The sequence below is a fragment of the Coregonus clupeaformis genome, chromosome 13, assembly GCF_020615455.1.
Source record: "Coregonus clupeaformis isolate EN_2021a chromosome 13, ASM2061545v1, whole genome shotgun sequence".
Lineage (NCBI taxonomy): Eukaryota > Metazoa > Chordata > Actinopteri > Salmoniformes > Salmonidae > Coregonus > Coregonus clupeaformis.
This window is the reverse complement of record NC_059204.1, coordinates 11,837,444-11,864,571: the sequence shown is the minus strand read 5'-3', so window position 1 is coordinate 11,864,571 and position 27,128 is coordinate 11,837,444. Positions and strand designations below refer to the sequence as shown.

The 27,128-nt window shown below is 45.6% G+C and overlaps 1 protein-coding gene across 1 annotated transcript in view; it reads right to left on the bottom strand.

Moving 5' to 3' along the window:
- LOC121579155 (teneurin-2) overlaps nt 1–27,128 on the bottom strand; it is a 337,282-nt gene that overhangs the window by 244,181 nt on the left and 65,973 nt on the right. Inside the window, exon 3 of the mRNA XM_041893490.2 lies at nt 2,712–3,023. Within this exon, the coding sequence (XP_041749424.2) occupies nt 2,712–3,023 (312 nt within the window). The remainder of the gene's footprint in view (nt 1–2,711; nt 3,024–27,128) is intronic.

The window sequence follows — 27,128 nt, the reverse complement described above, 5'->3', positions numbered from 1 at the left end:
AGCCCCTGGGCATGGTGGGAGTCAGTCCCTGGGCATGGTGGGAGTCAGTCCCTGGGCATGCTGGGAGTCAGTCCCTGGGCATGCTGGGAGTCAGTCCCTGGGCATGCTGGGAGTCAGTCGCTGGGCATGCTGGGAGTCAGTCGCTGGGCATGGTGGGAGTCAGTCCCTGGGCATGCTGGGAGTCAGTCGCTGGGCATGGTGGGAGTCAGTCCCTGGGCATGGTGGGAGTCAGTCCCTGGGCATGCTGGGAGTCAGTCGCTGGGCATGCTGATGACAGCGCAGTGATTCAGTTCTGCTCTGCTCGCCAAGAGGCACCCCTGACCCAAGAACAACCATGAAACACAATAAGGTGATAATGAACAGAACCGAGAGAGACGGAGCCACCCTCGCCCTGCCTTGCCTCGTCCACAGGACAAACACAGCGCCCTACACTCTTCTGCTAGCTCTAGTCAGTCATCCCGTAGTCTCTTGATCAACTCGAGCGCTCGCTTCGCTTTCCTTAATTAATTAGCTCCCATGGTGAGAATACATTAGTGTCTGGAGTCTTGATGCGGGCACACTTAACTCAATCTAAACAAACACTTTACGAACCAATTTATTCAAAAGGCACTATAAAATGGATCACGCAGAGCCGTGGCCTTCTTGAAGGATAAGCATGGGGTTCTTCTCTAAGCTTCGAGGCGAGGGTGGTGGCAGAACGCAGGGATTTCATTTCTGGCTTTCATTTGACATTTTAGTCATTTAGCAGACACTCTTATCCGGAGTAATTTACAGGAGCAATTATGATTAAGTGCCTTGCTCAAGGGCACATCGGCAGATTTCACACCTAGCCGGCTTGGAGATTCAAACCAGCAACTTTTCGGTTACTGTCCAAACGCTCTTAACCGCTAATCTACTTGCCGCCCCGCCCCCTTCACACAGAAAACAAACAAACAAACAAACAAACATCGGCAGGCTCCAAAGGTTTGTGAGCGCTCCCTGACGCATTTTTTGAACTGCAAACAATGCAGATGATTCCCAGTGGAAATCAGCACCACGCCACTCGCAGCGTGAGCCGGGCAGCGCTATTGTTAGTGAGTTGTGACACCTACAGAGAGACCACAGCATGCGTCCCCCGTGCTCCCACACCTACAGAGAGACCACAGCATGCGTCCCCCGTGCTCCCACACCTACAGAGAGACCACAGCATGCGTCTCCCGTGCTCCCACACCTACAGAGAGACCACAGCATGCATCCCCCGTGCTCCCACACCTACAGAGAGACCACAGCATGCGTCCCCCGTGCTCCCACATCTACAGAGAGACCACAGCATGCGTGGCCCGTGCTCCCACACCTACAGAGAGACCACAGCATGCGTCTCCCGTGCTCCCACACCTACAGAGAGACCACAGCATGCGTCCCCCCGTGCTCCCTCACCTACAGAGACCACAGCATGCGTCCCCCGTGCTCCCACACCTACAGAGAGACCACAGCATGCGTCCCCCCGTGCTCCCACACTCACAGAGAGACCACAGCATGCGTCCCCCCGTGCTCCCACACTCACAGAGAGACCACAGCATGCGTCCCCCGTGCTCCCACACCTACAGAGCGACCACAGCATATGTCCCCCGTGCTCCCACACTCACAGAGAGACCACAGCATGCGTCCCCCGTGCTCCCACACCTACAGAGCGACCACAGCATATGTCCCCCGTGCTCCCACACTCCCAGAGAGACCACAGCATGCGTCCCCCGTGCTCCCACACCTACAGAGAGACCACAGCATGCGTCCCCCCATGCTCCCACACCTACAGAGTAAAAAAACGGGATCATCTTCCATTGTCTAGAAATTAGAAACACAACCACGTATATAATCAGGTAGACAAGGTGTTCAAACACTAATCACAGTATACAACTGCAAAACCTCCCCTCTAAAGCCTGCCATTACTGCCAAGCTCATCCTCTGTGAGTGCACAGTGAGGGGGGCCAAGAAAAAGACATAATTTCACACACAAACCTTCACAAACCCCCCCGTTGCCCAGGTAAACACCCGGAGAAGAGATGGAAGAGAAGGGACCAGAGGTGGTATACACTGCAATTTCACTGAAATAAATATTCTCATTGGCAACAATCAAAAAAATCCTAGTAGGCATACTACAAGGACGTTAGTGAGGAGTGAAGAAGAGTCCTGGGGGGGACTGGCACTTCTCTACAGCGACCCGCTCTCTCGGATTGTGGTGATGGTTTCAGAGAGACGGCTAGCAGAAGATAAGCCAGCGGGATAGAGGGAGGAAGAGGCAGAGAAGGAGGAAGAGAGCTGATCTGTCAAATCAGAAGGGCGTGCAATGCCAGGCAGAGAAGCATGGCTGACTGACTGACTCAGCACAGTGGGAGAGATCGTGTCCAGGACTTAATCTGATCAAAGTCCTGATCTGGAGCCAGTGTTGATTGCTCCAATGCTCTGGGTCCATCCAAAAACGCTTCTAATTGGTGAATTTAGTTACTGAGACCGTGTTCAGTGACATTCAGCCAGACTGGCTTGGTAGCACTGACATGAATTTTAAGTCAAGAAAAATAGCATGTGCATCAAAAATACTGAACTGCAATTGCATTTCTAAGGAGCTCTGTTTATTTGTATCTGTCAATTTTACATGACACCCACCCCCACCACATTTCCCTTTCGGTTTCATTATTATGCCCCTCCCCCAATCTCTCCTCCCATCTCTGTCCTACCTGACTCGTCGTCAGACTTGTGTTCGTTGTCGGAGTCGGTGAGTGTGAGGGCTGAGTTCGCCCTGCTGGAGAGGCCGGAGCTGCGGCGGGACTTGATCGCGTGACCTCCCCACAGCTGGACGGCGCGCTCCGGGGACATGACCCCCTCTGGGTCGGAGTCTGCATCGGAGCCGGCGCTGAGGGAGTAGCCCTGCTGCAGCAGGCCCAGCTCCGAGTGAGAGGAGTGGTAGGCAGCCTGGGTCTGGGCCTGGGCCTGGGCCTGGGCCTGGGCCTGTTGGTCTCTCACTCCCAGCTCCGCCAGCGTGAAGCTCCCTGAGAACAGCAACAACCCAGTCAACACAGGCATATTACTCTAGGAGATGTCTTGGGACTGGCAGGCTAGAGCAGGCATAAAAAGAGAAGTGACATTTAGGTGTGTTAATGTTTGCATTTCCTTAAAAACAGCATCTCAGATAAAAGGGCACCATATGCAAGCTCAGTCCCCAGACGATATACAAAGTGCTATTTTAGAAACTCCAGGAATAGGGGCCTCCCGAGTGGCGCATCGGTCTAAGGCACTGCATCACAGTGCTTGAGGCGCCACTACAAACTCGGGTTTTGATCTCGCAGCCGGCCGCAACCGGGAGACCCGTGAGGAGGCGCACAATTGGCCCAGCTTCGTCCGGGTTAGGGGAGGGTTTGGCTGGCCGGGATGTCCTTGTCCCATCGCGCTCTAGAGTCTCCAGTGGCGGGCCGGGCGCATGCACGCTGACACGGTCGCCAGTTGTACGGTGTTTCCTCCGACACATTGGTGCGGCTGGCTTCCGGGTTAAGCGAGCAGTGTGTCAGGAAGCAGTGTGGCTTGGCAGGGTTGTGTTTCGGAGAACACACGGCTCTCGACCTTCAACTCTCCCGAGTCCGTACGGGAGTTGCAGCGATGGGACAAGACCGTAACTACCAATTGGGGAGAAAAAGCTTTAAAAAGTTAAAACAAAAATTATAAATATATTTTTAAAAGAAACTCCAGGAATAAAACCAGGAGTAAAACCAACTATGCAGATCTGAAGATAAGCACTGAAATCAATGGTGGGAAATGGACCAGATATGTAATTTTCATTATGATACATTTGGCTGACCGGTGGATGTGTTACAAGAAGAGAGATATGAGATGATATACCAAATGGTCCAGGTTATATGACAAAATACCCCATGGCTTGTATAGGAGGAATTGAAAACCAGGGTGAATAAAGCAGCGTCGTGGTGAGAAGGAGGAGGATTTCAAATAAATAATATTTAAAGCGACAGTACTATATGAAGTTTGAGGGGGGTGGGGGGGTAGGGCTGTGGTGGTCATTACATTTTGTCAGCTGGTGATTGTCATTCAAATACAGTGGGGAGAACAAGTATTTGACACTGCCGATTTTGCAGGTTTTCCTACTTACAAAGCATGTAGAGGTCTGTAATTTTTATCATAGGTACACTTCAACTGTGAGAGACGGAATCTAAAAAATCCAGAAAATCACATTGTATGATATTTAAGTAATTAATTTGCATTTTATTGCATGACATAAGTATTTGATCACCTACCAACCAGTAAGAATTCCGGCTCTCACAGACCTGTTAGTTTTTCTTTAAGAAGCCCTCCTGTTCTCCACTCATTATCTGTATTAACTGCACCTGTTTGAACTCGTTACCTGTATAAAAGACACCTGTCCACACACTCAATCAAACAGACTCCAACCTCTCCACAATGGCCAAGACCAGAGAGCTGTGTAAGGACATCAGGGATACAATTGTAGACCTGCACAAGGCTGGGATGGGCTACAAGACAATAGGCAAGCAGCTTGGTGAGAAGGCAACAACTGTTGGCGTTATTATTAGAAAATGGAAGAAGTTCAAGATGACGGTCAATCACCCTCGGTCTGGGGCTCCATGCAAGATCTCACCTCGTGGGGCATCAATGATCATGAGGAAGGTGAGGGATCAGCCCAGAACTACACGGCAGGACCTGGTCAATGACCTGAAGAGAGCTGGGACCACAGTCTCAAAGAAAACCATTAGTAACACACTACGCCGTCATGGATTAAAATCCTGCAGCGCACGCAAGGTCCCCCTGCTCAAGCCAGGGCATGTCCAGGCCCATCTGAAGTTTGCCAATGACCATCTGGATTGGGAGAAGGTCATGTGGTCTGATGAGACAAAAATAGAGCTTTTTGGTCTAAACTCCACTCGCCGTGTTTGGAGGAAGAAGAAGGATGAGTACAACCCCAAGAACACCATCCCAACCATGAAGCATGGAGATGAAAACATAATTCTTTGGGGATGCTTTTCTGCAAAGGGGACAGGACGACTGCACCGTATTGAGGGGAGGATGGATGGGACCATGTATCGCGAGATCTTGGCCAACAACCTCCTTCCCTCAGTTAGAGCATTGAAGATGGGTCGTGGCTGGGTCTTCCAGCATGACAACGACCCGAAACACACAGCCAGGGCAACTAAGGAGTGGCTCCGTAAGAAGCATCTCAAGGTCCTGGAGTGGCTTAGCCAGTATCCAGACCTGAACCCAATAGAACATCTTTGGAGGGAGCTGAAAGTCTGTATTGCCCAGCGACAGTCCCGAAACCTGAAGGATCTGGAGAAGGTCTTTATGGAGGAGTGGGCCAAAATCCCTGCTGCAGTGTGTGCAAACCTGGTCAAGACCTACAGGAAACATATGATCTCTGTAATTGCAAACAAAGGTTTCTGTACCAAATATTAAGTTCTGCTTTTCTGGTGTATCAAATACTTATGTCATGCAATAAAATGAATAACTTAAAAATCATACAATGTGATTTTCTGGATTTTTGTTTTAGATTCCGTCTCTCACAGTTGAAGTGTACATATGATAAAAATTACAGACCTCTACATGCTTTGTAAGTAGGAAAACCTGCATTTAAAAAAGTATAATATTTTTCCCCAAACGATTTGAGGGAGTGCGCACATACGGCTATTCTGTGTTGAGCGTTTAACAAAGAAACAGGTCCTCCTACAGTGAGGGAAAAAATAATTTCATCCCCTGCTGATTTTGTACGTTTGCCCACTGACAAAGAAATGATCAGTCTATAATTTACCCCAAGTAGGGAATGGATGGCGTGGTTGAAAAGTAATAAAGGGGAGGATATATATAAAAAAACATGGGGGAATGGAAGAGATGCAGACAATTACATTGATGGAAGTTACAATCTATCTGCAATATTAAGCTGATCTAAAAAAAAAAAAGATCAGTCTATAATTTTAATGGTAGGTTTATTTGAACAGTGAGATTCAGATAAACAACAAAAGAAACCCGAAAAAAACGCATGTCAAAAATGTTATAAATTGATTTGCATTTTAATGAGGGAAATAGGTATTTGACCCCTCTGCAAAACATGACTTAGTACTTGGTGGCAAAACCCTTGTTGGCAATCACAGAGGTCAGACGTTTCTTGTAGTTGGCCACCAGGTTTGCACACATCTCAGGAGGGATTTTGTTCCACTCCTCTTTGCAGATCTTCTCCAAGTCATTAAGGTTTCGAGGCTGACATGTGGCAACTCGAACCTTCAGCTCCCTCCACAGATTTTCTATGGGATTAAGGTCTGGAGACTGGCTAAACCACTCCAGGACCTTAATGTGCCTCTTCTAGAGCCACTCCTTTGTTGCCTTGGCCGTGTGTTTTGGGTCATTGTCATGCTGGAATACCCATCCACGACCCATTTCCAATGCCCTGGCTGAGGGAAGGAGGTTCTCAACCAAGATTTGACGTTACATGGCCCCGTCCATCGTCCCTTTGATGCGGTGAAGTTGTCCTGTACCCTTAGCAGAAAAACACCCCCAAAGCATAATGTTTCCACCTCCATGTTTGACGGTGGGGATGGTGTTCTTGGGGTCACAGGCAGCATTCCTCCTCTAAACACGGCGAGTTGAGTTGATGCCAAAGAGCTTGATTTTGGTCTCATCTGACCACAACACTTTCACCCAGTTCTATTCTGAATCATTCAGATGTTCATTGGCAATCTTCAGACGGCCCTGTATATGTGCTTTCTTGAGCAGGGGGACCTTGCGGGCGCTGCAGGATTTCAGTCCATTGACAAGATCCTCCCGTGTAGTTCTGGGCTGATTCCTCACCGTTCTCATGATCATTGCAACTCCACGAGGTGAGATCTTGCATGGTGCCCCAGGCCGAGGGAGATTGACAGTTCTTTTGTGTTTCTTCCATTTGCGAATAATCGCACCAACTGTTGTCACCTTCTCACCAAGCTGCTTGGCGATGGTCTTGTAGCCCATTCCAGCCTTGTGTAGGTCCACAATCTTGTCCCTGACATCCTTGGAGAGCTCTTTGGTCTTGGCCATGGTGGAGAGTTTGGAATCTGATTGATTGATTGCTTCTGTGGACAGGTGTCTTTTATACAGGTAACAAACTGAGATTAGGAGCACTCCCTTAAAGAGTGTGCTCCTAATCTCAGCTCGTTACCTGTATAAAAGACACCTGGGAGCCAGAAATCTTTCTGATTGAGAGGGGGTCAAATACTTATTTCCCTCATTAAAATGCAAATCAATTTATAACATTTTTGACATGCGTTTTTCTGGATTTTGTTGTTGTTATTCTGTCTCTCACTGTTTAAATAAACCTACCATTAAAATTATAGACTGATCATTTCTTTGTCGGTGGGCAAACGTACAAAATCAGCAGGGGATCAAATACTTTTTTCCCTCACTGTATATGCTTAATTTAGAGTTATTTATGCAACTTCAGTTGGGATACAAACATTGGGCTGTATGTTTTAATTTAGAATACATTCTAATGCTGCATGATGCAACGAATTATGATTTGAAAAAAGTCGCATGAAAAGGAAGCGCTCTGCTCTGTTTCTTGCGCAGGCTGTACACACTTCATCAGTCTCTCATTCACAATTTGACGAGCCCTTCGAGGCAAGCAACACTGAAGCATGCATGAGAGCACCAGCAGTTCCGGATGACTATGTGATCACGCTCTCCGTAGCCGATGTGAGTAAGACTTTTAAGCAGGTCAACATTCACAAGGCCGCAGGGCCAGACGGATTACCAGGACGTGTACTCTGAGCATGTGCTGACCAACTGGCAAGTGTCTTCACTGACATTTTCAACATGTCCCTGACTGAGTCTGTAATACCAACATGTTTCAAGCAGACTACCATAGTCCCCGTGCCCAAGGACACTAAGATAACCTGCCTAAATGACTACCGACCCGTAGCACTGATGTCTGTAGCCATGAAGTGCTTTGAAAGGCTGGTCATGGCTCACATTAACACCATTATCCCAGAAACCCTAGACCCACTCAATTTGCATATCGCCCCAACAGATCCACAGATGATGCAATCTCTATTGCACTCCACACTGCCCTTTCCCACCTGGACAAGAGGAACACCTACGTGAGGATGCTATTCATTGACTACAGATCAGCATTCAACACCATAGTGCCCTCAAAGCTCATCACTAAGCTAAGGATCCTGGGACTAAACACCTCCCTCTGCAACTGTATCCTGGATTTCCTGACAGGCCGCCCGCAGGTGGTAAGGGTAGGTAACAACACATCCGCCACACTGATCCTCAACACGGGGGCCCCTCAGGGGTGCGTGCTCAGTCCCCTCCTGTACTCCCTGTTCACTCATGACTGCATGGCCAGGCACGACTCCAACACCATCATTAAGTTTGCTGACGACACAACATTGATAGGCCTGATCACCGACAACGATGAGACAGCCTATAGGGAGGATGTCAGAGACCTGGCCGTGTGGTGCCAGGATAACAACCTCTCCCTCAACGTGACCAAGACAAAGGAGATGATTGTGGACTACAGGAAAAAAAAAGAGGATTGAGCACGCTCCCATTCTCATCGACGGGGCTGTAGTGGAACAGGTTGAGAGCTTCAAGTTCCTTGGTGTCCACATCACCAACGAACTATCATGGTCCAAACACACCAAGACAGTCGTGAAGAGGGCACGACAAAGCCTATTCCCCCTCAGGAGACTGAAAAGATTTGGCATGGGACCTCAGATCCTCAAAAAATTCTACAGCTGCACCATCGAGAGCATCCTGACTGCTTGCATCACCGCCTGGTATGGCAACTGCTTGGCCTCCGACCGCAAGGCACTACAGAGGGTAGTGCTTACGGCCCAGTACATCACTGGGGCCAAGCTTCCTGCCATCCAGGACCTCTATACCAGGCGGTGTCAGAGGAAGGCCCTCAAAATTGTCAAAGACTCCAGCCACCCTAGTCATAGACTGTTCTCTCTGCTACCGCACGGCAAGCGGTACCGGAGTGCCAAGTCTAGGTCCAAAAGACTTCTCAACAGCTTCTACCCCCAAGCCATAAGACTCCTGAACAGCTAATCATGGCTACCCGGACTATTTGCACTGCCCCCCCACCCCACCCCCCACCCTATATTTTTACGCTGCTGCTACTCTGTTAATTATTTATGCATAGTCACTTTAACTCTACCCACATGTACATATTACCTCAACTACCTTAACTAGCCGGTGCCCCCGCACATTGACTCTGCACCGGTACCCCCCCCCTGTATATATAGCCTCTCTACTGTTATTTTATTTTACTTCTGCTCTTTTTTTCTCAATACTTTTTTGTTGTTGTTTTATTTTACTTTTTTATTTAAAATAAATGCACTGTTGGTTAAGGGCTGTAAGTAAGCATTTCACTGTAATGTCTACACCTGTTGTATTCGGCGCATGTGGCCAATACAATTTGATTTGATTTGCACACGCAGTATTCTCAATTTAATCTGGTCTGTACGTATAGCCTACTAATAATACATCTGTGGAATTAATTTAGAATTAGAATGGCCCACACAAAAAAAAGGTTATCCATAGCCTTCACTTGAATAGCGAATTAAGGTTATGTCCAGTTTCTTTTTTAATATGCCAGGAAGGCTACGCCATCTGTAATAAATATAGCAGCATGGTAAAGCTGGGATCCGCTTTTATTAAATAGTGGCCAATCAAAACTCTGTTTTCACACGCGATTGAGCAATGACGGCTTATAAGAACACATGTTGCTAGGTTCTGTAGACCAGGGTTTCCCAAACTCAGAGCTCTCCAGGTCACCCCCCCTCTTGAGCTCACTTTTTGTTCTGGCACCTCCCGATTTACGAATTAAGCACTGGTCTTTACATACACTAAATAATATGTGTGAAATTAGTTTTGATTTAAGAATGGGCCATTATCATGCAACCGTCCGAACAGGGGCAAGGTAAAAAAAGACATCCATATGCACTTTAATAGCAAACGGAGGACGCTTTTCATGCCAGCCAGGTAGGCTGTAAAGCAAAGCAATGTGCTTAATATTAGGTAAGGTGAGAAATAAATATAGTAGGCCTAGCCTACAGGAAGCTGATGGGATCCTCCTCTTTTTAATAGACGCCATCAAAACTATTTTCCTCACACAATTGCATAGCATAGCCTGTAGAAATGTTGCAGAACAGCAACACTTATTTAACTCCATGCATCAACCAGCTATGAGGATCTCTCGCTGCGCAACAAGTGATCCTATTCTGCTCAAACTCTGAATGCCAAGGCTCTTATGAAGTGTTTGATTTGATTTTTAAATCTCATTTGCATTGATGTCAGAATGATTAGAGAGACAATAGAGCGCAGAGTACCGGCCATTAGCGTCTGGCCATTAGCAAGTTTGGCAGGCTACTAATGACCATCAGCAGAATCAGAACGCGGTTTTGGAGAAGCCTAGTTACCGTGACAACTCCTGACGGTCAACGTAACAGCCCTAGTGGGGAGTGGCTTTGTGGCAAGAGGAATGCATCAGCAATAACATGGAATACGACTCTGCTCTAAACAACAATCACAAACACACAGGAGCAACCACCAGGTGTGTGTGTTGGTGGCAGAAGGGAGAAGGTGGCGGTTCTGAGTAATGGATACAGAAATAATAGCTGCAACAATCCCTTAATAAGATACTTTAACTATGTGTTGAGACAGCCAGTCCGAGGAAGACCTATGGGTAATCCAAACTAGTTGTGCAGGGTGGCTGGTAGCCTAGCGGTTAAGAGAATTGGGCCAGTAACGAAGGGGAAAAGTTTGTCAATATGCCCTTGAGCAAGGCACTTAACCCTCCTGTAAGTCGCTCTGGATAAGAGTGTCTGCTAAGTGAATAAAATGTGTAGAGTGGACAATAGTGCTAAAAACAAATGACCTGAAATTAGAAGAACAACAGCAATGGTTTCAGCTTCAGGATAAGCAGGAAGAAGGTTCAACCAATATGTTTTTGCTGCACTAATTAAAACAACGCTGAAACAACGCAATCAGCTGAAAAGTAGGAATTAAAGTAATAAAAAAGAGCTCATTAGATAACTGCAGTGAATTAATGATGAACAACATTAAAAGGGACAGTTTTAGAAAGGACACAACATGGGTCGTGTACTGTACCGTGCCTTTAAGATATCAGGAGTAGTATCACAGTACAATTAAGGATATATCAATCATAAAGGAAAAGTAGTCATGATCAATGTGGACCTGCGTGTACTGTATAGACAAGCAACATATGAGATGATTGTACACAGCTCATAATCTCAGATCGAAAGCCCTGAGATTGCCAGACATCCTGTATAATTGTGAATATTAGATATTAGTATGGGGTAAGACGTGTATTTAATATTACAACGTTTAACACTGGCATGATACAAACATTAACACGATTAATGTAAACATTATCGAAAACAAAAACAACAAAATGTGAGAGGAGTATCTGGATCCACTCACAGAAGGGGTAAGGGGAGTTGGTTTGGTTATTTGGGAGGGGGACACTGGAGGGCTCTATACTGTTCCTCAACAAGTACAGTAAGAGAGAGAGGGGGTAGAGTAGGAGGGTCACACTTGTATATGTCCCCAGGGCAGGTGCAGGGGATACTGGTCCAGCGTGACTGTGGCACATACCTGTGTAGTGCATACCTGACAGGAAATAGCTGATGCCGATGGGGGCCAGCTCCACGTAGGCTGGGTGGGTAAGCAAAAATACACAACTCTCCCATCAGTCAAAGATTCTCTGTACTGTACCGAACTGGATGTTCCTCTAATATGGTTGTAATTTGTAAAACCTCTGCGTTCTTATTCACACACACTAATATGTGGGGGGGAAAAAAACTATAACATTAGAATGATAATGGTGATATCACAAAAGCCTTTTCACTCTATTTCTCAATTGAAAACAACTGAGCTCTTTTAACCAGAATAGCAAACACAGGCGTGCAAAACTGATGATACAGACCAGATGTTTGACACCAAGCTTCCATTGATTAAATGAGGGAGAAAGACAAGGTCATTTCCCTGAAAAAACACATTTTAGTCACGGCCCAGAATCTCCCTCAGTCCCAGTGTTGGTCCACACAATTTACATATCAACAAACACTCAGGCCCTGCGAGCCAACAGCCCCTTTCAACGAGGTGCTGAAATAGAAGAGAGGAGGAGGCAAGGTCATTTGTAGAGAGAACTGTTTCTATGGCAACACAGCATTGTTCGCATGCCAGCAGGTACGGCGTAGCAATTCAAGACCGACATCACTTCATTCGTCTCCTTTCAGGCCTCTCAAACGTCCTGATTGATGGCCTTATGCATATGCAAATTAGCTGCATGTCCAGGACAGGCAGAGTGTTTGTGGTCTGAAAGAGCGATAACATGAGTGGGTTAGCTGAGGTGACCAGGACAAGAAGAGTGTTTGTGGTCTGAAAGAGCGATAACATGAGTGGGTTAGCTGAGGTGACCAGGTCTGTCAGATCTACCTGCACATGATACGGGCCGTGTCCAGTGGCAAACATGATGAAAGACATTTGTGTTGGAGCTTTCTCCCCCCCAATAATATTTTTTTTCTATAAGTAATGCTGGCTGAACTGAGTAGCATTGATTGAAAAAGCCACCCAGTATTTCCTGTGACAAAATCAATTTATTCTCAGAGTGATACAAAGAACAACCTGAGCCTTATAGCGCAAATCTAAATTCTGGAGAGCCGTAGGCAAGTCTGGGTTGTTAATATAAGTAATAATGCCAGAGATTTTGTTCCAAAGAAAAGTCCCCACTGAGCTGAAATGGAGGACTCCCAGCCGCTTTCTCTGAAACGACTTCCGTTCTCAGGTACACAGGAGAACAGACCTTAATGAAAGCTCATAACTGTAATGAAATTGAATATGTTTCTTTTCATTTTCTATCCCAGAGTTCCTTTCTTGCTTCACTGCATTTTTCCCTGATTTGAGTAGAGAAAAAGACAAGGCGCAGAAGGGGAGAGAAGTTTGGAGGCATAAATTACGTATGGGTTTCACTTATGCCTGAACATCCAGCGGGATTCAGACTTGGTATGCCTGGTTCTAATCAATGTCAAAAGAGAAATACATTTATCTGAATTTCCTAGGTAAATAGAGCAAAAACGTTCTTATCAAACCGTGATCATGGCACATCTTTGATATCCATCAGCTGTACAGTGTCTGATCTCTCTCGTCCATGTCCACACAGTGACATTGATCATCCCCATCATGTCCTCGTTGCTGCGTTTAACATGCTCTCTGATCCTCAGTCACTTTGCATAGAGCGTGTTGGCACATTGCTTTTCAGTCAGATCAGAGTCTGTGGGATGGACTTCCAGCCTTATGGATGCCCATTAGGGTCATGCCAGAGTCTCTTCTCCTGCTCGTCGCCTGATTGTTGAGCAGCTGTCTCTGACTCTTTTATTCATGAGATTGCTCTTCGAGTATGTTTCCTTAAGTGTACTCTCCAGCCCCATGGAGATCTCAGAGTCCTCCATCACTGTATCGGGGTTCCACTCCCACCGTCACAGTCATATTGCTGTGTTCCCTTATCTTCTCAGATGAGGAAGCAGCTCCCACCGTCACTGTCATATTGCTGTGTTCCCTTATCTTCTCAGATGAGGAAGCAGCTCCCACCATCACTGTCATATGTGACTTGTTTCAGGAAGCTGGGCCTATGTCGCACGTCACTACATCACAGGAGAGGCATTTGAACGTATTACATTTTTTATCAAAATGCATCTTTTGGCAGAAATGCCTTCTGGAACATGTGAACTTTGATGTGCCTTAATAACAAACTTGTATGCCATCTGTAAATACGAATACAATTGTTAAAATTACGAGCCTAGTTGGTTTAGCCACGGAAAAAGACAGGAACCTTCCCACTAGCCATGATTGGCTGAGATAATGGATGGGCTGAACATGCCGAGAGAGGAGTTCTGTCTTTCACATGAGTTGCTCAGTATGTGTAGTAGATATAACGTTAGCCATAAAGAACTGAAAAAGTGTTGCTAATGCTCTCAACAACATTGCTGCCCAGAATTTAGCAGGCGTTATTGACAAAGTGGGAAAAAGTTGTGATGGACTAACGTTACTTTATGCAAACGTTGACTGGAGTGACTTGACACAACAATGGGCCAAACAAGCTGTGGCTAGCAACAAACCAAATGGAAGAGACACATTCATCCATGTTTACAGGTAAGAGTCTAGCTACAGTGAGGGAAAAAAGTATTTGATCCCCTGCTGATTTTGTACGTTTGCCCACTGACAAAGACATGATCAGTCTATAATTTTAATGGTAGGTTTATTAGAACAGTGAGAGACAGAATAACAACAAAATCCAGAAAAATGCATGTCAAAAATGTTATAAATTGATTTGCATTTTAATGAGGGAAATAAGTATTTGACCCCTCTGCAAAACATGACTTAGTACTTGGTGGCAAAACCATAGGCAGCATTCCTCCTCCTCCAAACACGGCGAGTTGAGTTGATGCCAAAGAGCTCGAACACTTTCACCCAGTTCTCCTCTGAATCATTCAGATGTTCATTGGCAAACTTCAGACGGCCCTGTATATGTGCTTTCTTGAGCAGGGGGACCTGCAGATTCATACTCCAGCATTTCATGGATGGTGGCTAGCTATGCCAATTTGTTTGTACTGTAGCTATGGGTTGGGATTATGATTCATTAATTAGCTAGCTAGCTACATGTCTAAACAAAAGACTCCAAATCGCAAGAAAATGAGTACATGATTACGGCCATCTATTGTATTTCATGAACATTTGTACATGTCTAGACGATAGTGACCCATCCACTTAGATAGATGTGGCTAGGGGGTGGTTATAGCATTTATTTCACATGACCCATCAATTTAGACAAGTGTCTGGGTAAGCATCATCTAAAAATTATACAAATATTTATATAATATTTTTATCTGGACACTTTCAAAGTCAGATTAGGATATAGGCCAAGGATTAGGATATAGGCCAAGGATTAGGATATAGGCCAAGATTAGGATATAGGCCAAGGATTAGGATATAGGCCAAGGATTAGGATATAGGCCAAGGATTAGGATATAGGCCAAGGATTAGATAAAGTGTATTTTTACCTGGAGCCTTCCTTATTGTAGGCTGCTACTTTCACCACTATTAGTCTTGAAATCTTTGGTTGTTAAGAGGGTGTGAACAACAATGTTGAATATGTGTAGACAAAGAAGAGCTCTCCAGTAGGTCGACCAAAACATTGAAGGGCCATTTTCTTAAAAGTGGGGTTACAAGTTTATCAACTGTCAAAGCAGAATTACTTTCCGCATTGGTCCTCAGCTGCAGTGTGTGATATACCATTTTGTAGCTCTGAGTCTCTACTTTTATCCAATGTAAAACAAAAATATATATATCAAATTTTGCTACATAGGACCGAATCGAGGCGGTGGGTCACATATTGCTGTGTTCTCTTTTTATCTTCTCAGATGAGGAGCCAGTGTTGCCAACTTAGCGACTTTGTCGCTAAATTTAGCGAGTATTCAGACCCCTCTAGCGACACATTTTCAAAAACGCGACTAGCGACAAATCTAGCGACTTTTTCTGTTGTTATTGGAGACTTTTGGAGACTCTGACGTGAAAGCACGTATCGTTCTTACTCTTCTCAATGAGCAGCGGGTGCTACCGTGGGCCCCACCCCAAAGTGGCCCAGTCCTCACGCAGCAGTCCCTCCCAGCTGCAGTCAGAGCAGGAGATGTTCACCCCTCCGCGTCCAGACTGCAAATGAATCGCGCTTGCGGGAAGCCGTCGCTGGCTGATCCCGCCCTGGCTTACATTCAGGGCGAGATGTAAATGTAGGGTTTTTTACTCACTTTTTGTCTCTATCACAACGTTATTCCTACAGCGTTCATCACAATTACATGCACATTGCCAAATATGCAAATTAGGTGATGACAATAACGACCTGACCAATAACCGTACAGCAAAGCAGACCGGTGACGACTTTAGACATCTCTTAAAAATTCCATGCAATAACAGAAAAAGCAAAAATACATATTTGCAACACATAGCGTTAAAAAACAGGGGACACAACTAATAGCAACTGACTCTAAAAGCAGTCATGGGGTGGATAACCAGGTCATGTAAACTGTTAATGAAACTAGGGATGGAGATTAATTGGTTGAGTTTTAAATCCTGTTGGAATTTATTCCAGTCAGTAGCAGCAGTGTTTAAATGTTTTGGAGCCAGAGTTGAACATCAACAAGGTCTAAAAACCATTCATTTAAACACAAGCCCTTCATTTAAACATATTTTGTTGGAGTTGAGGTTGCTACATTCTGTTCAGAAAAAGCTGAGTTCAGACAAGGAAATGGCTGAAAAGATATGAAAAGTTTGAGGAAGAAAAAAGCCAGTAATACCTTTAAAAAAAAAAAATTATCTTAGCAACAGGGGCTTAGTTGTGGCGAAGACATTAAGGGCTACTGTACCCTACCTCTTTCAGCGGCTGGCTCATTTTCCAATCCAAGCTAATTTAAGGTTTATGCACCCATGGAAATCCTGGTGTGGGGTCTGACTGGGACCCAGGAAGCTAATAGCGCCTCAGGAAATGCAAGGAAACGTACTATGGTGCTGGAATTACACTGGCTCCCTCCCCTTGGCATGAAAAATAGCTCATTGCTAAATCAACCCAGGTCTCCCCTAAAAGCACCACTGACTAAGATCCGAGCCTCCATAAGCAAACCATTGCCCAAATGTATGAAATACAGCTAATCTTAATGACACACTGTAAACCGGTGTACCACTAAGGCTAGCTCATAGCAGAGATCTGGAGGAGGACAGAACAACTCTAATTCTTGTTCTAAATCCTGGCTTGTGTCGGAGACAACACTACACTGCAGGGACAGTAGAGCCAGGAAGGCCAGAGGGCCGAGAAGAGATTAAGACCCACGTCCAAGTCCTCTGTCGATGCTGTACTTCAACAGATAACCATATCAATGCCGCATGGCCATACGTGAGGCAGAAGCAGCCAGAGAGCGTTGCTCAGAAGAAGAGGCTTCCGTAGTCCTGAGGAGACACAGGCTGGCCTGCTCACAGAGCTACATGGAAACATAGATGAACTGCCTGCTCTCTCCTCAGAAAGGCACTGACGGAGACTCATGGTGCCAACCAGTGTTCCCCAGCAGGAATTCTGATATTTTGTGTGTTCTTTTACGCTGATCTTAACTTTGTTTGTACATAATGTCTCTACCATTATTTCCTATGACCGAAAACAGCTTCTGGACATCAGAACAGCGATAAATAACCTTGATTTGGATGAAAATGCCCCATATCCCCAGAACTCGAAAGAGGAAACGACAAAAGAAAGGCAGGCAATGCTTACATTAGTATTCATACCCCTGAGTCAATTATTTGCAGAAGCACCTTTGGCAGCGATTACAGCTGCGAGTCTTTCTGGGTAAGTCTCTAAGAGCTTTCCACACCTGAATTGTGCAACATTTGCCCATTATTCGTTCAATTCTTCAAGTTCTGTCAAATTGGGTGATGATCATTGCTAAATAACAACTTTCAGGGTCTTGCCATAGATTTTCAAGTAGATTTAAGTCAAAACTGTAACTCGGCCACTCAGGAACATTCACTGTCTTCTTGGTAAGCAACTCCAAAGTTAATTTGGCCTTGTGTTTTAGGTTATTGTCCTGCTGAAAGGTAAATTCATCTCCCAGTGTATGGTGGAAAGCAGACTGAACCAAGTTTTCCTCTAGAATTTTGCCTGTGCTTAGCTCCATTCCGTTTTTGTGTCCTTAAACTCCCCAGTCCTTATTGATTGCAAGCATACCCATAACATGATGCAGCCACCACTATGCTTGAAAATATGGAGAGTGGTGCTCTGTGTTTGAAATTCACTGCTCGTCTGAGGGTCCTTACAGATAATTGTATATGTGCGGTACAGAGATGAGGTAGTCATTTAAAAATCATGTTAAACTCTATTATTGCACATAGAGCGAGTCCATGCAACTTATTATGTGACTTATTAAGCAAATGTTTACTCCTGAACGTATTTAGGCTTGCCATAACAAAGGGGTTGAATACTAATTGACTCAAGACATTTCAGCTTTTCATTTTTAATTCATTTGTAAAACTTTCGAAAAACATAATTCCACTTTGACATTTTGGGGTATTGTGTGTAGGCCAATGATACACATTTTCAAGTTAATCAATTTCAAATTCAGGCTGTAACACAACAAAATGTGGAAAAAGTCAAGGGGTGTGAACACTTTCTGGCACTGTACATCTCGCTGGTTTTTCTATGCATCGTCACGACCAGACGGCAGACTCGGGTAAGAGAGGAGGGGTGTTAACAACAGCTGGTGCGCATCCTCTAACGTTAAGGAAGTCTCAGGTTTTTGCTCGCCTGAGAATACTATATGATAAGCTGCAGACCATACGATTTACCAAGAGGGTAAATAATCTGCACTCAACCAGCTGTATAGGGCCATGAGCAAACAAGAAAATGCACACGTTTCTGTGGCCGGTGATTTTAATGCAGAGAAAATGAAATCCGTTTTACCTCATTTTTACCAGCATGATCACCTTTACTCTACACACAGAAATGCATACAGGGCTCTCCCTCGCCCTCCCTTTGGGAAATCAGACCATAACTCTATCCTCCTGATTCCTGCTTACAAGCAAAAACTCAAAACAGGAAGTACCAGTGACGCACTCAATATGGAAGTGGTCCAATGAAGTGGATGCTAAGCTACAGAACTGTTTTGCTAGCACAGACTGGAATATGTTCCGGGATTCATCCGATAACATTGAGGAGTTTACCATATCAGTCACCGGCTTCATTAATAAGTGCATCGACAATGTCATCCCCACAGTGACCGTACATGGTCCTCTGTAGCTCAGCTGGTAGAGCACGGCGCTTGTAACGCCAAGGTAGTGGGTTCGATCCCCGGGACCACCCATACACAAAAAATGTATGCACGTATGACTGTAAGTCGCTTTGGATAAAAGCGTCTGCTAAATGGCATATTATATTATTATTATTATAAGCCATGGATCACACGCACTGAGCTAAAGGCTAGAGCGACCGCTTTCAAGGAGCTAACATGGTCCACACACACCAACACACTCGTGAAGAAGGCACAACAACGCCTCTTCCCCCTCAGGAGGCTGAAAATGTTTGGCATGGGCCCTCAGATCCTCAAAAAGTTATACTGCTGAACCATTGAGAGCATCTTGACTGGCTGCATCACCGCTTGGTATGGCAACTTCTTGACATCTGACCGCAAGGCGCTACAGACGGTAGTGCATACGTCACTTGGGCCGAGCTCTTTGCCATCCATAACCGCTAAACCAGGCGGTGTCAGAGGAAGGCCCTAAAAATGGTCAAAGACTCCAGCCACCCAAGCCACGGACTGTTCTATCTGCTAACGCACGGCAAGCGGTACCAGTGCACCAAGTCTGGCACCAACAGGACCCTGAACAGCTTCTACCCCCAAGCCATAAGACTACTAAATAAGACTGCTAAATAGCTCATCAAATGGCTACCCGGGCTACCTGCATTGACCCTTTTTTGCATTAACTCTCTTGCACTGACTATGCACACACGCTGGACTCTACACACACACACACACCACACACCTGCTACTGTATATTATCTATCCTGTTGCCTAGTCACTTTACCCCTACCTACAGTGGGGAGAACAAGTATTTGATACACTGCCGATTTTGCAGGTTTTCCTACTTACAAAGCATGTAGAGGTCTGTAATTCTTATCATAGGTACACTTCAACTGTGAGAGACGGAATCTAAAACAAAAATCCAGAAAAATCACATTGTATGATTTTTAAGTAATTAATTTGCATTTTATTGCATGACATAAGTATTTGATACATCAGAAAAGCAGAACTTAATATTTGGTACAGAAACCTTTGTTTGCAATTACAAAGATCATACGTTTCCTGTAGGTCTTGACCAGGTTTGCACACACTGCAGCAGGGATTTTGGCCCACTCCTCCATACAGACCTTCTCCAGATCCTTCAGGTTTCGGGGCTGTCGCTGGGCAATACGGACTTTCAGCTCTCTCCAAAGATTTTCTATTGGGTTCAGGTCTGGAGACTGGCTAGGCCACTCCAGGACCTTGAGATGCTTCTTACGGAGGCACTCCTTAGTTGCCCTGGCTGTGTGTTTCGGGTCGTTGTCATGCTGGAATACCCAGCCACGACCCATCTTCAATGCTCTTACTGAGGGAAGGAGGTTGTTGGCCAAGATCTCGCGATACATGGCCCCATCCATCCTCCCCTCAATACGGTGCAGTCGTCCTGTCCCCTTTGCAGAAAAGCATCCCCAAAGAATGATGTTTCCACCTCCATGCTTCACGGTTGGGATGGTGTTCTTGGGGTTGTACTAGCCAGTCTCCAGACCTGAACCCAATAGAGATGCTTGTTCTAGGTCCCAAGAAACAAAGAGATCTTCTGTTAAATCTGACAATTCATCTTGATGGTTGTAAAGTCGTCTCAAATAAAACTGTGAAGGACCTAGGCGTTACTCTTGACCCTGATCTCTCTTTTGACGAACATATCAAGACTGTTTCAAGGACAGCTTTTTTCCATCTACGTAACATTGCAAAAATCAGAAATTTTCTGTCCAAAAATGATGCAGAAAAATTAATCCATGCATTTGTTACTTCTAGGTTAGACTACTGCAATGCTCTATTTTCCGGCTACCCGGATAAAGCACTAAATAAACTTCAGTTAGTGCTAAATACGGCTGCTAGAATCCTGACTAGAACCAAGAAATTTGATCATATTACTCCAGTGCTAGCTTCCCTACACTGGCTTCCTGTTAAGGCAAGGGCTGATTTCAAGGTTTTACTGTTAACCTATAAAAGCGTTACATGGGCTTGCTCCTACCTATCTTTCCGAGTTGGTCCTGCCGTACATACCAATACGTACGCTACGGTCACAAGACGCAGGCCTCCTAATTGTCCCTAGAATTTCTAAGCAAACAGCGGGAGGCAGGGCTTTCTCCTATAGATCTCCATTTTTATGGAACAGTCTGCCTACCCATGTGAGAGACGCAGACTCGGTCTCAACCTTTAAGTCTTTACTGAAGACTTATCTCTTCAGTAGGTCATATGATTGAGTGTAGTCTGGCCCAGGAGTGTGAAGGTGAACGGAAAGGCTGGAGCAACGAACAGCCCTTGCTGTCTCTGCCGGGCCGGTTCCCCTCTCCACTGGGGTTCTCTGCCTCTAACCCTGTTGCAGGGGCTGAGTCACTGGCCTGCTGGTGCTCTTTCATGCCGTCCCTGGGGGGGGTGCGTCACTTGAGTGGGTTGAGTTACTGACGTGATCTTCCTGTCTGGGTTGGCGCCCCCCCCCCCTTGGTTTGTGCTGTGGTGGAGACCTCTGTGGGCTATACTCGGCCTTGTCTCAGGATTGTAAGTTGGTGGTTGGGGATATCCCTCTAGTGGTGCGGGGGCTGTGCTTTGGCGGAGTGGGTGGGGTTATATCCTTCCTGTTTGGCCCTGTCCGGGGGTTTCTTCGGATGGGGCCACAGTGTCTCCGGACCGCTCCTGTCTCAGCCTCCAGTATTTATGCTGCAGTAGTTTATGTGTCGGGGGGCTGGGGTTAGTTGGTTATACCTGGAGTACTTCTCCTGTCTTATCCAGTGTCCTGTGTGAATTTAAGTATGCTCTCTCTAATTCTCTCGTTCTCTCTGAGAACCTGAGCCCTAGGACCATACGTCAGGACTACCGGGCATGATGACACCTTGCTGTCCCCAGTCCGCCTGGCCTTGCTGCTATTCCAGTTTCAACTGTTCTGCCTGCGGCTACGAAACCCCTACCTGTCCCAGACCTGCTGTTTTCAACTCTAAATGATCGGCTATGAAAAGCCAACTGAGAGACCTGAGCCCTAGGACCATACGTCGGGACTACCGGCCGTGGTGACTCCTTGCTGTCCCCAGTCCGCCTGGCCTTGCTGCTATTCCAGTTTAAACTGTTCTGCCTGCGGTTATGGAACCCCTACCTGTCCCAGACCTGCTGTTTTAAACTCTAATGATCGGCTATGAAAAGCCAACTGAGATTTATTCCTGATTATTATTTGACCATGCTTGTCACTTATGAACATTTTTGAACATCTTGGCATGGTTCTGTTATAATCTCCACCCGGCACAGCCAGAAGAGGACTGGCCACCCCTCATAGCCTGGTTCCTCTCTAGGTTTCTTCCTAGGTTTTGCCTTTCTAGGGAGTTTTTCCTAGCCACCGTGCTTCTACACCTGCATTACTAGCTGTTTGGGGTTTTAGGCTGGGTTTCTGTACAGCACTTCGAGATATTAGCTGATGTAAGAAGGGCTATATAAAATAAAATTGATTGATTGATTGATTGATTGATTGTACTCATCCTTCTTTTTCCTCCAAACACGGCGAGTGGAGTTTAGACCAAAAACCTCTTTTTTTGTCTCATCAGACCACATGACCTTCTCCCATTCCTCCTCTGGATCATCCAGATGGTCATTGGCAAACTTCAGACGGGCCTGGACATGCGCTGGCTTGAGCAGGGGGACCTTGCGTGCGCTGCAGGATTTTAATCCATGACGGCGTAGTGTGTTACTAATGGTTTTCTTTGAGACTGTGGTCCCAGCTCTCTTCAGGTCATTGACCAGGTCCTGCCGTGTAGTTCTGGGCTGATCCCTCACCTTCCTCATGACCATTGATGCCCCACGAGGTGAGATCTTGCATGGAGCCCCAGACCGAGGGTGATTGACCGTCATCTTGAACTTCTTCCATTTTCTAATAATTGCGCAAACAGTTGTTGCCTTCTCACCAAGCTGCTTGCCTATTGTCCTGTAGCCCATCCCAGCCTTGTGCAGGTCTACAATTTTATCCCTGATGTCCTTACACAGCTCTCTGGTCTTGGCCATTGTGGAGAGGTTGGAGTCTGTTTGATTGAGCGTGTGGACAGGTGTCTTTTATACAGGTAACGAGTTCAAACAGGTGCAGTTAATACAGGTAATGAGTGGAGAACGGGAGGGCTTCTTAACGAAAAACTAACAGGTCTGTGAGAGCCGGAATTCTTACTGGTTGTAGGTGATCAAATACTTATGTCATGCAATAAAATGCAAATGAATTACTTAAAAATCATACAATGTGATTTTCTGGATTTTTGTTTTAGATTCCGTCTCTCACAGTTGAAGTGTACCTATGATAAAAATTACAGACCACTACATGCTTTGTAAGTAGGAAAACCTGCAAAATCGGCAGTGTATCAAATACTTGTTCTCCCCACTGTATATGTACATAGCTACCTCAATTACCTCGTTCCCCTGCACATTCGACTCGGTCCAGGTACTCCATGTATATAGCCATGTTATATTTTACTTCTTATTACTATTCACTCTGTATTTATTCCTCATGTCACTCTTTCTATAAAACAAACATATTTATCTCTGCATTGTTGGAAAAGGACCCGTAAGTAAGCATTTCACTGTTGGTCTACACCTGTTGTTTACGAAGCATGTGACAAATAACATTTGATTTGAATGGTGTGCTAATGACTAAGGGCGCGCTAGGAGCTCTCCTGTCCATGCCAATGATGGATCTTGGGCAACTGTCATCCAGACTACTCGTGCTTAAATAACATCAGCCTTGAGGGGCATTCTCCATTTCAATTATTGTGTGACTCCATTATTGAATCGTGCACTGCCAAACTTCCAAGTTTTGTATTCACTCAACTAGTCAAGGTTAAATCTTGAATGTACTCAAACTACTCCTTTCCAATTTTCAAAAAGTTGAGGCCACTGAAGTGCCAATGAAGTTCCCAGCACTGCCTTCAATGATTTTCTTTGCATAGTGAATTCATATGGTCGTATGGTTCAGAAAGAAAGCAAGTGTAAAGTATTGAGCTAATCAAATGTGATGATGTGTGCTTCCTTAACCCATCTGTGAAGACATGTGTTGAATGCCTTGTGTCAACTGCTCTTTAGTGCAATTGTGGCAAAGAACATTCATACATAAACAAATTTTGCTATTCATAGTTCTTTGTAATCAAGAATGCACAGGTAACATGTCCCCTGCCCCCCCGTGTAGCTCAGTTGGTAGAGCATGGCGCTTGCAACGCCAGGGCTGTGGATTCGATTCCCACGGGGGGCCAGTTTGAAAATGTATGCACTCACTAACTGTATGTCGCTCTGGATAAGAGCGTCTGCTAAATGACTAAAATGTAAATGTAACTTACTAAATAATGTAAACACTTGAGTAAATTAGGGATACAGAGTATATTGAAAGCAGGTGCTTCCACATAGATGTGGTTCCTGAGTTAATTAAGCAATTAACATCCCATCATGTATAAAAATGCTGGGAAGGCAAAATAAAATAGCCATTATTTTGGCTACCATGGCTATGCCCCATAGGATGACAACGCCCTAATCCACAGGGAACAAGGGGTCATTAAAATGTTTTGATGAGCATGAAAACGATGTAAACCATATGTCATGGCCGTCTCAGTCACCAGATCTCAACCCAATTGAACACTAACAGGGAGATTCTGGAGCGGTGCCTGAGACAGAATTTGCCACCACCATCAACAAAACACCAAATGATGTAATTTCTTGTGGAAGAATGGCGTCACATCCCTCCAATAGGGGTTATAGGTAGGGTTGCAAAATTCCAGGACATTTCCAGAAATTCTGGTTGGAGGATTCCGGATTTCCTGCTTATTCCCTCATGATTCTGTGAACCTCCAACCGGGATTTTGGGTAAACCAGTGAATTTATTGAAAGTTCCAGGAATTTTGCAACCCTAGACCAGACACTAGTTCTGGTCCAACGCCCTTTTAAGATACTTTATGTTGGTGTTTCCTTTATTTTGGCAGTTACCTGTACGTCTCCATGTAAAATGTGTGTGGCAACCAAGATAAAAGCTCCAGTCAATCAGACCTACAGTATACCAAAGAACAGAAAACAGTGTGGCCACCTCCCCTTTAACCTTATTATTATTATTATAATAATAATAATAATAATATAATAATAATAATAATAATAATAATAATAATAAGCCATTTAGCAGACGCTTTTATCCAAAGCGACTTACAGTCATGCGTGCATACATTTTTGTGTATTGGTGGTCCCGGGGATCGAACCCACTACCTTGGCGTTACAAGCGCCGTGCTCTACCAGCTGAGCTACAGAGGACCACCATTATAACCTAACGATCAACTGGCCATTACACCCTTATCTCACATCCAACCTCAAAGTGAAAGAAACCCGTCCTCCCTTCCTCTGTCTGTCTCATACTCAGTCCTCTCAAGGAAACAGAAAAACAGGAGAAGGGAGGTAGAAATGACAAGTGAGAATAAATGGTTGAGGTGATATACTGACTGTATGAATGGCAGAGAGAAGGACAAAAGGTCACGATCTGAGAAACGTATTGTGATGCCACTAATAGAATTAACAAGCTAACGCTGCACACTGCACAGCCTCTGAGTGCTACAGTACTGAAACCACACTGTGCCTTCTCACACTAAAAAAACCCTCGCATTGACCTACACGTCATCTCACCATCCAATCCCCTGTTATTGCTGTACGCCACCATTACTGTGAGCATTGAAATGAATCACTGGGCAGCCAATCTCATTCTCAATCCACTAACTCTAGGCCTACACAGTGCATACAGAACATGCTTTGAGGTGGATACGGGCGGGAACAAATACACAGACCTGCGTGTCTCCTGCCCTCTGCCATTTCCTCAGATCACACTGGCATGGCCATGACCTGGGATTTATGGGAAACCCGTCCTAGCGCTCCACTCGCCATTTCCTCACGCTCATGCTGTTCAGCCCCAGACCCCTGCTCTCTCCTCCGCCCTAAAGGCTCATTCATATTCCAGCAGTCTCTTCCAGACACAGAGCATAGCAGCAGCCACAACACTATCAATACTGCATCCCATCTTAGCCTGCACAGCCCCCCGCAAACAGCACCTTAAGCCAAAGAGGACAGATGCTCCTCTTGACTATGAAAACTATAATCTCGGTTTATGACAACTCACTATGGATTCTCACAATGGTTTGGCTGTATCTTCAGCAACTCCTCTCTCAGTCTGTCCCAGCTCTATTTCGGTATCAACATTATATATTGTTGTCTGTATATCCCTCAATATTGTATTCTACCATAACCAAATAATCAATATTGCACATACTGTGTTTATTTAAACCTGTATGTATGGCTTTCAACATTAGACTTAATTCTGACATGTTTTTGTTATGTTCTAGATTTCGATTGGAACATGAAGGGCACACACCGACCCCCCCCCCCGCCACAAACACACACACACAAAGGCCTAAAACAAACAATGCGGCCAAATGAGACTAGGCTAAACGACATTGGCGCTGTGTTCGGGGTAGAGCTGTGTTCGCTAATGGTTGAACCGGGGAGCAGAAGTACATGACAGAAGACGTTGCGTGGAGCCAAACTGCTCTTAAGGGAGTGGTTGGCTCGGCTTTCCTCGGCTGTGACGGCGTGCTTCAGCCCTGGTTCATTATGAGGCTCTCCTGCTCTACCTGACGTCCTCCACAATGTGGCCGTGGCTGACGCTGGGCCCACACACACACACACACACACCCCTGAACACTGACTGCAGAGTTCAAGCTGTACACGCAGACCCTTCTATGTCCTCATTTCTCCATGGTGACTGATGACCCATATCACCTGCCAGGGAATACGTGAATAGAGGCTGGAGGGGAAAGAGGCTGGAGGAGAATAGAGGGAATAGAGGGTGGAGGAATAGAGGGAATAAAGGGTGGAGGAAATAGAAGGTGGAGGGAATAGAGGGAATAGAGGGTGGAGGGAATAGAGGGAATAGAGGGAATAGAGGGTGGATGGAATAGAGGGAATAGAGGGTGGATGGAATAGAGGGAATAGAGGGAATAGAGGGTGGATGGAATAGAGGGAATAGAGGGAATAGAGGGAATAGAGGGTGGATGGAATAGAGGGAATAGAGGGAATAGAGGGTGGATGGAATAGAGGGAATAGAGGGTGGATGGAATAGAGGGAATAGAGGGTGGAGGGAATAGAAGGTGGAGGGAATAGAGGGAATAGAGGGAATAGAAGGTGGAGGGAATAGAGGGAATAGAGGGTGGATGG